The 10,300-nt window shown below is 35.9% G+C and overlaps 1 protein-coding gene across 3 annotated transcripts in view; it reads right to left on the bottom strand.

Annotated features, from left to right (window-relative positions):
* Window positions 1-8,047: 8,047 nt before the first annotated feature.
* Window positions 8,048-10,300, bottom strand: part of LOC111465393 (methyl-CpG-binding domain-containing protein 2-like) — a 5,369-nt gene continuing 3,116 nt past the window's right edge. For all 3 annotated transcript variants that reach the window (XM_023109743.1, XM_023109744.1, XM_023109742.1), the window contains 3 exons: window positions 8,758-8,811; window positions 8,491-8,645; window positions 8,048-8,403 (listed from right to left, as the gene is read on the bottom strand). In XM_023109743.1, coding sequence (XP_022965511.1) covers window positions 8,192-8,403; window positions 8,491-8,645; window positions 8,758-8,811 — 421 coding nt within the window. In that variant the 3' untranslated portion in view covers window positions 8,048-8,191. The remainder of the gene's footprint in view (window positions 8,404-8,490; window positions 8,646-8,757; window positions 8,812-10,300) is intronic.

Here is a 10,300-nt window from a genome sequence, read left to right as displayed (position 1 = left end):
TTATATGCTTAAAATACCCCATTAATATCTTTTGAGTAATTAAAATAATTTCAATTATTATTATAATAAATATGAATAAAATTATAAGTCAACTCTAGCCAATTTTAGCTGGCACAATAGATACTTAATATCACTTTAGTTGATTCAAAATAGAGTGGTTGTGCTAGTCTTATTAGGAGGAACATGTGTACTAAATAATATGGATGTAACGACTTATGCTCGGGATTCGAAATTTGGATTCGATAGCTAATGTCCCCAACATTCTCTTGGGATATGGTCACGTTACCTACTTCTCGCTTCTTGAGAGTAAAGACTATCTCTACAGACCAACACCAACCCGACTCTTTCTGATAAGAAAAGGAACCACTACAAGGGGAGTAAGATTCGGATTACCTTGTTGATCGAATATCTCAAGGCAAGAACATTGTTTGAGATTCGAATCACTCCACAAGCAAGATCGATCATGTCTAGCTTGAATGATTCTTGTTGATCAAATATCTCAAGGCAAGAACACTTCCATGAGATTCGAATCACTCCACAAGCAAGATTGATCATGTCGAGCTTGAATGATTCTACATGCAACCTAAACTACATAGAATTGCAAAGAAACTTAGCCATTGGCTAAAGAAGAGCACAAATGCTTCTTTTTACTATATTTTTCCAAGTCCCTTACACATACCACATACATGGCTTTATATAGCCTCAAAATGAAACTACTAAAGTCATTCCAAGAGTTGTAACATTGATACTTAATGACCATAATTAACCATTATGTAATTGTAACCTATAGTAAATAAAGTCTTAAAATACATAAATGAAATACAATAACTCTAAATTGTAACCCACCCAAAATTTATAACAATCAAACTTCATTATTCTTCAATGTGGCATGAATTGAAACATATATTGTATGATTGATGTCTTTTGGTTCATATCACTTTCCCACATGTTTTGTTCTCACTCACATGCATTTCATGAAAATTTTCAGGAGGTCACTCAACATAAAAATATGTTTAATTATGAAGTTCCTATGATTGAGACATCGAAAAGGAATGTGTACATTTTTTTGTATAGGTAGTAACTTTCATTTCCTTTAAGGTTTTTTTAGTCATTCTATTCTCGAGATTGTTCTCATTCGTAGTCTCGGTTCACACTTCGTTAGTATAGGTAATAACTTTCCTTTTCTTTAAACCTTTCTTAGTCATTCTATCCTTACAATTGCTCTTATTCAGAAGTGTTTTCAGTTCATTCATGTACCAATTCTTTACTTGAGTGTCATATGTCCACCAACTTTCGCCTTGATTCGTGTCTGAACCATATTTTACTCATTCGGATGTCGTCTCAGTTTGCACCTTGTTGGTATAGGTAGTAACTTTTATTTCCTTTGAACCTTTCTTAATCATTCTGTCCTTAAAGTTGCTCTAATTCAAATGTCGTTTCAGTTTATTCATGTCTCCTCCTTTCCATCTTGGTTCGTCCTCGAACCATATTTTACTGAGGGAGGTATTGCTCTGAATAACGACCCATGCTCAAGATTTAGATCTGGATTCAAATTTGGATTTAGCACCTAATGACCCTGACTTTCCTTGCATCCCATGACATGGTCACATTATCTACTGCTCAGCTTCTTAAGCGTGAAGTCTATTGTGAGATCCCACATCGGTTGGTGAGGAGAAAAAAACACCCTTTATAAGTGTGTGCAAACCTCTCCCTATCGCATTTTAAAAATCTTAAGGGAAAGCCCGAAAGGGAAAGTCTTAAGAGGACAATATTTGCTAGCGATGGGCCTGAGCCGTTATAAATGGTATCATAACCAGACATGAGGTGGTGTGCCAATGAGGAGGCCGTTCCCCGAATGGGGGCTAGACATGAGGTGGTGTGCAAGTAAAGATGATGGGCGTCGAAGGGAGGTGGATTTGGTGGGGGTTTTCACGTCAATTGAAGAAAGCAACAAGTGTCAACGAGGATCCTGGGCCCTGAAGGGGGGTGGATTGTAGGGGGCTTACTTATTTGAGTATTTCTATATTCGCCCATGATACTTCTTGACTCTCTATCGTGTAATAAGTTCCATATCAAAACAGAATTCATTCAAATATTTACCCGTGTAAATCCTTCCTTATTGACTCGAATTTTAACTCTAAGGTCGGGTGGCAACAACGAAGTATGATTATTTTAAATAATTAAAAATAATAATAACCCTACAACTCAACAACATAATCTAGTCCAACCCGAGAATAGAGGGTTGAGTTAGATTCAGCTAGTAACTCTATTTAAATCGTTACCACCCCGATCAATCTAATATTTGAGTTCATCCAAAAGATTTTTCTAACTCAATCCATGTATACTTCTGCGCTCACCTTAGCTTCACATAGTCGAGGCAATATGTTGGGTAAAGATTAGAATAATATATTAGAAAACGTGATTAAGTGATGAATTATTGTTTGAGGATAGAGTTTGGGGCAAGTGGGACAACCAAATTTATGAGCTGCCAGAGGGTTGAAGTCTTGTCATTGTCATTCCTTTATTATCTTTGATTAATAAAGTCCAATTGTGACACAAATTAAATAAACAATTTAATTGTCAATCAAATTCTTATAATTGCTTCAACATTTTATGCATTATTTTTCTGGTTTCAATCCTTAATTTATCAGACTTTTACCGATATTCATTTTGACCCGTTATGTATCGCTGATCGTCTCATCATTTTAAAACGTGTCTGTTAGAGAGAGGTTTCTACATCCTTGTATGGATGTTTCCTTCCACCCCTTTATAAGATATTGTCCTGCTAGACTTGAGCTGTTACAAAAGATGCGTTTTAGAATTGTGAGGCTGATGACGATACATAACGAGTCAAAGTGTACAATATCCTAGCGGTGGGCTTGAGTTGTTACAAATGGTATCAAAACTAGTCACCGAACGATGCAAGACACTGGTTGGAGTAGGCTAGACCCTCTTAGACACATTTTAGAAACCTTGAGAGAAAACGTGAAAGGTAAAATCCAAAGAAAATATCTTCTAGTGGTAGGCTTTGATGGTTACCATATTAATTTGTTTTCCACAAGCCCCAATTGGGCATATTACACGACATATATTCAAGAAGATTCAACAAGCGTTTAGTCTTCACCTACAAATTTGATAGGCTACGTCCAACCTTCGTTTCATCTTGTTTTACAAACTATTCTGAGAGAGAAATGAACCTTTAGAGCTTTCGAAGTAAATTTTGGCACGAACAAGTTCTCTTACAATTCTTATTATAGATTGCATCCACATCATTCAATACAGCCTCGATCAAGTTAGATTATGAAATGTCTCAATCTAAAATAAGATTTATAAACCTTTCTTTTATATATTTGATCTCAGGAGATAGTATAGTTCTAGTATAGAACTTCATTTCGGGTTTCCCCCAAAGTTTTTAAAACGATTTTGCTTGCGAGAGGATAGGTTTTCACACCCTTAAAAAAATTATTCTATTTCCCTCTTCAACCGATGTGGGATGTCACAATCCCCCCCCGCCCCCACTTCACCCGGTGTCCACTCCCCTTCCAGTCTCAGCGTCCTTGCTCACACACTACCTAGTGTCTAGCTCCGATACCATTTGTAACAGCCCAAACTCTATCCTCTTTGAGCTTTTTTTTTCGGACTTACCATCAGGGTTTTTAAAGCGTGTAGAGAGATGTTTTCATACCCTTATAAACAATGTTTTGTTTCCATCTCCAACCAATGTATGATCTCAAAATGGTCTCGTTAATATATATTAAAAAAACCCGAAATGGGATTATTAAGGTTTTGGGTAATTTAGGGAATTTAAAAACCAAATTTTGAAATAAGACTTAAAAAAGTGCTAGCAAAGAACAAAGCAAGATGTTTCAACTGTCTTCCAAGTGGGAGCCATGCTGTCTTTTAAATGTTTTTTAACCAATAAACGTGGCAAATCCTCATTGGACAGGTGGTTTGTGAATGCTGATTGGATGTCTTGTCATAAATTCATGAGACCCACAAAGGTATTGGGAATCCAAGTCAGGGTGAATATGACCGTTTAGGTACAGATTTATGTTCCCAAATAGACTTGACGTGGGCATGTGGAAAATTTGACACGTGGCTATCAAGCATATTCCTTTAAATTATTATTTTGTTCTTTTTACATTTTAAAATTGATTAGATATTTATATTTATAAATAGTAGATTTTAATTTATTCTTAAGAGTGTAAATTCAACCCGACAATCCAGAATAATTGATCCCGAACTATAAGGGTTGGGTTGGGTTGGGTTGGATTGGATTAGTATTTTGGGTAGGGTTTGGTACATTTTCTGAACCCGAACTGAATTGGTTCGGTTTCGAGTTCGTAGATAAAACCTTCGGGTTAACCCGAACTAAATAAAAATATATAATTTATATTAAAAAAAATTAGTTTAGGACTAAAGGTCACACCATATTATTTAATAGATATCTATCCTTATATTTATTATTTAATTTGATGATCTATCCTTATATTTTTTCTTACTTTAACCAATTCGTCATTCTTTTGTTTAGTTTAGGACTAGAGATCACACCATATTATTTAATATCTATCGTCATATTTTGTTTAGGGTAGGACTAGATCCTACCAATTCTAAAAAAATGTATTATTTAGCTGTCTTTAGCTTTAGTTTTATGACAAATAATTGATGATCTATCCTTATATTTTTCTTACTTTAACTAATTTTAAAAAAATGTTGGTATTTAGCTGTTTTAGTTTTAATTTTATGACAATGTTAAACTATGTTAATATGTTACCATTTTTGTTTGTTGTTTTTTATTAATTTTTGTATGTGAATAATTATAGATTGTTTGTTGGTGAACTTTTAATATATATATATTATTTAAAATAGTATCTCCAATAATTATAAATTATGGATAAATAAAATTTAAAAAAACATTCACAATTTGACAACCCAATCCAAACTCAACTCGAAAATTTCCCAAAATTTTGGGTAGGGTAATAAAAATCTCTCAACCCAATCAACTGGACAATGTACACCCCTAGTCATTTTAAATTTATTATATTATAAAACTCTTATTTTCATTCCATACCCATAAAAATTTATAAAGTTTTTAAGAGTTTAAATATCAATATAAAAAATTTGGAGTACAAAAATAAATAGGGATAGACCGCTCCTACTACGTACTAACAATTTAGAGTCCAGTTATCGCTAAATCTATAATTTTAAAAAAAAGTTCGATGATAAATTTTGTGTTTAATTTTTTTCATATTTTAAAATATTACAAAAAAATGATCTAGTTTGATAATTATTTGATTTTTTTTTAATTGTAACTAAATTGTGAGACCTCATATTAGTTGGAAAGGTAAACGAAACATTTTTTATAAGAGTCAGAATCAAACACCAAGCAGTGTGTCAGTGAAGATGTTAGGCCCGGAATGGGTAGATGGTGAAATCTCACATGGGTTGGAGAGGGGAATGAAACATTTCTTTTAAGGGTGTGGAAATCTCTCTCTATCAGATAAGTTTTAAAACTGTCAGAATGACAATGATATGTAATGGGTCAAAGTGGTCACGATTTATTCATGTACTTCTTTTACTCGAATGTCACATGATGATTCAATTTCAGAATTAAAAATTAATGGGCTAAAGTTTTAAATTTTTTTTATTTTATTTGTACAAATAAATGTGTACTTCTCCAAAATTAATAATAATTCAATAAACTATTATTATTATTATTATTTTAAATTACAAGGTACTTATTATTAATCTAACCTAATCCACGGTTTGTAGTAAAAAATGTGTTCTAACCCAACTCGAGCTGGATAAATCCCATACACTGAGCTGGAGTCAAACAAGAGTAGCTCTGGGTTGTTGCTTAGTGTGGGTCACGCCTTCGTCGATTGGGGCAGTAACCTGTGATGGTTGGATTTGCGTCTGATGATTATTGGATCTACTCGAATTCGAACCTGAGTTTGAAACTAACTCGTGAATTTCTTCTTCTTGACCTAGTTTTGGAGTTCATTCGCCTTGCCCTTTTTTTCCCTTTTTTTTTAAATTGATTTTGATCTCTCTTTTCGACGACGACCAATGTACAAATTGCTAGCTACTTGGCTTTGGCTTATCTTCTCTCATGACTTTGACGATTCCAATGAATACTCGATGTTACCAATCATTTTCACTGTTGTGCGACAGTGGCACTAAAAGATTAAGGTCACAACACGTTAGACAAGTTTCATGAATGCGATCTGACTACGTTCTTAAGTTTTTTCCTTTTTTCCTAGTGTGTTCTCCCTCTCAGAATAGTAGGTCTCGAAATCAACTGAGAGGGAGTAGTTACTCGAAAAGTGATGGCAGGAAGTTGGGTGGAAGTACGTAGACTATTGAGATCTCGGAGATTCTAGTGACTCACAAAAAAATGTGTACGAAACTAGGGTTCTTCTTTTATAACTTGGTTATTACCTAAACTTATTTAGGCTGAGTTGAGTTCAAATAAATAAAATTTTTATGGATCGGATCCTATAAACGGAAAGCCTCTCGATTCCTTTTCGACCTTTTATTTGTCAATGGTTTATAAAGGAATTGGAAGTAGGGAAATAAATTAGTTATATTTAATTTTTGAAATGTGACATTTATAATTAATTTTTTAATTTGATTATCAAACTAATTATTTATAATTTATAATTTTAAATTTTATTAAAATCATTTATTTGAAAATAATTATTAATATTGACTTGTAAATAAACTCAAAAATATAAATTTAAGGCTATATTTATAATATAGGTATTAATAAATAAAATTAAACCAGTGTTTAGTGAATGGGCCTCTAAGCCCAATTTGTAAACAGATTTGGACCTTAATTGTTCAGTGAATGAAATTTGGGCCAAGTTTTGGAAATATTATAGAGAATTGTTATTTCAAAAAAAATAAAAAATAATTTTAGGTAAATTTTAAATTTAGTTCCTATGATTTAGGAAAAGTTCGATTCAGTCCCTAAAATTTACCGCTAGCAAACATTGTGTCCCTTCCGAGCTTCCCCCAAGATTTTAAGACTGTCATTTCGTTCGGCTCTTTAAACTTTTCCTTCCATGCTTCTCCCAAGATTTTAAAACGCTTTGGTCGGTTAGAAGAAAGGTTTCCACTCCCTTATAAAAAATGTTTCGTTCTCTCTCCAACCGATGTGCGATCTCAAAGTTAACCTAGGAATTATCAAAATAAAATAAACTTATCCTAGCTAACTAAAGAATTAAACAATCGAATCCTAATTCTAATTAATCAATGATTGCATTTGAAAGATAAAACCAACAATAAACCCTAATCTCGAGTATGTACATAACTATTATCATATGAATATTGCTCGTTAGTCTCCGAGTAGGAGATTGTTAAATTCATGGAGCTCAATCATCAATCCGATCATCAAACTTGTTTAGAGCTCGATTGAAACCTGACAAAGACATCTCGTAGAGGTAGACATATAAATCTCTACTGTACTATTATGAGATCCCACATCAGTTGAAGAGGAGAACGAAGAACGGAGCATTCTTTATAAGAGCATGGATAAAGGGTGTGAAAACTTTTCCTTAGCAGACACATTTCAAAAATCTTGAAGGAAAACTCGAAAAGAAAATCTCAAAGAAGAGAATATCTACAACCAGTGGACTTGGGCTGTTACAAATAGTAATAGAGCCAGACACCGAGCAGTGTGCCAACGAAGACACTAAGCCTTGAAAGAGAGTGGACACCAAACGGTGTCATAACTTTGTTGGCCAAAGAAAACAATATCTGCTAACAGTGGGCTTGGGTTTAGGGTTGAAGGAGAGTGGACATATCTACTAGCAGTGTGCCAGCGAAGACACTGAGTCTAGGCTGTTACAAATGGTATTAGAGCCAGACATCGAGCAGTGTGCCAGCGAAGACACTAAGCCTTGAAAGAGAGTGGACACCAAACGGTGTCATAGCTTTGTTGGCCAAAGAAAACAATATCTACTAATAGTGAGCTTGAGCTTGAGCTGTTACAACTATTTTTCCGATATTTCTCTTTCTACTTCTAAATATTATCGGAATAGTATTTCACGTGTTAAAGATTTTAGGGTATGAATTAATCCAAAAGTCTAGCCAAATTTCAGACCAAACATTATCCTATAAGGTTTTATACATGATAATAATATACATTTCATATATATATATATAGCCCAACAAAACAACAGGAATGCTACTTTTCATATTGATCCAACTTTAAAGAAGGAAGCTCAAGCAATTCAAGAGAACTTATCTCCATCTTCTTTGCTAGAGCTCTTTTCACTTTCTTTGCTGGTCGAACGACGTGATTGTTAATCGGTGCAGCTGACAGTAGCTCCGGGAGCCCAGGTCTTCCGAGCTGTAATGCAGTAGAACTGTCCGGGGGAGCGCACGATAATGGATTCACTGCTCAAACACGAAAATATGCTATTATAGCTTCGTATCGTTTAACATGCCATGCAGGGTCTAAAGTGGCAAACAGAAAACAAGTACCTCCGCCTGATTCGAGCTTGGAACCGTCGCATGATGCATTGATATGGGCACGACGCTTCCTCACGTAATTTTCCTGCAGAGGCTTCGGGATTTGAAACGAAAATCGTCTCATCGATATACCTTCAGTTTGGTACTCTGGATGTTCAATCAAGTATCTATAGAACAAGATGAACAGACATGGCCACAGATTGTTCACAAAATGTCAATCAAGCAAAGATAATAAACATTAAGACAAAAAAATCTGAAGCATGATATAGAACAACGTACTTCTGGATATCGACCATCGAACGAAGTTTCTTGCCTGACGGTGCAATATAATACCTGATAACAATAAATGATCTTCCATATATGAAAATGTTTTGTTGGTGCACGAATCTCTTAGGTAGATAACTAAATGCTCGAAATTTACATGGCTCAGACCGAATAGCGTCTATCTATCTAAGTTTTAACAGTAAGAACAAAGAGTGCAAGAGAATAAGAAATAATGTAACATTGAGAAGAAAAACGACTCAGTCTGTTTACGAACGAATCGAATCGTTGACCTCTATGATAACAGCAATGGAAATGTAAATAACTTTGGAATGGTGATAGTGGTGATTTGTGACAAAATGAAGGCAGGAAAGGATAAATGATTGTATATAGATGTTTAATCATAGGACTTTTACTAAGAAAGCGTAAGCGCCACCCTAAGGCCAGCCCGAACTTTGGAGATATCAGGGATTTTCTCTATTAAGCTCACTCGAAGATTTGAACATGTGACCTCAGGGTTGAGTAACATGTTACTCAGAGACCACGTACATTAGCCAATGGGGCCATCCCTGGGAGATATTTTAGTATAATTGTAGCGACTCAAAACCTACCGCTAGCACATATTGTCCTCTTTGGGCTTTCCCTTTCGGGCTTCCCCTCAAGATTTTTAAAACGCGTTTGCTAGGGAGAGGTTTCCACACCCTTATAAAGAATGTTTTGTTCTCCTCCCCAACCGACTGGAATCTCACAATCCACCCCCCTTCGGGCCCCGCGTCCTTGCTGACACACCATCTCATGTCCCCCCCTTCGAGGCCCCGCATCCTTGCTGACACACCGCCTCGTGTCTCCCCCTTCGGGGCTCAGCGTCCTTGCACATCGCTAAGTGTCTAGCTCTGATACCATTTGTAACAACCCAAGCCCACTGCTAGCAGATATTGTATTCTTTGGACTTTCCCTTTCGAGATTCCCCTCAAAGTTTTTAAAACGCATCAGCTAGGGGGAGGTTTCCACACCCTTATAAAAGGTGTTTCGTTCTCCTCTCCAACGTATGTGGGATCTCACAATTCACCCCCCCATCAGGGCCCAATGTCCTCACTGGCACTTATTCCATTCTCCAATCAATGTGGGACCCCCAAATCCACCCCTCTTCGAGGCCCAGCATCTTCACTGGCACTCGTTCCATTTTCAATCGATGTGGGACCTCCCCAATCCATCCCCCTTCGAGGCCCGACATCCTTGTTGGCACACCGCCTCGTGTCCATCCTCCTTCAAGGCCCAGCATCCTTGTTGGTACACCGCCTCGTGTCCACCCCCCTTCAAGGCTCAGCCTCTTTGCTGGCACATCGTCAGGTGTCTGCCTCTGATATCATTTGTAACAGCCCAAGCTCACTGCTAGCAAATATTGTTCTCTTTGGGCATTCCCTTTCAGGTTTCCCCTCAAGGTTTTTAAAACACGTCTTGCTAGGGAGAGATTTTCACACCCTTACAAAGAATGCTTCACTCTCCTCCCTACCTGATGTGAGATCTCACAATAATTCAAAAAAAAAAAAAAAAAAAAAAA

This window comes from Cucurbita maxima, unplaced genomic scaffold (assembly GCF_002738345.1).
Source record: "Cucurbita maxima cultivar Rimu unplaced genomic scaffold, Cmax_1.0 Cma_Scf00029, whole genome shotgun sequence".
Taxonomy (NCBI): domain Eukaryota; kingdom Viridiplantae; phylum Streptophyta; class Magnoliopsida; order Cucurbitales; family Cucurbitaceae; genus Cucurbita; species Cucurbita maxima.
Note: the sequence above shows the minus strand (reverse complement) of the source record. Positions and strands in the feature narration are given on the sequence as shown.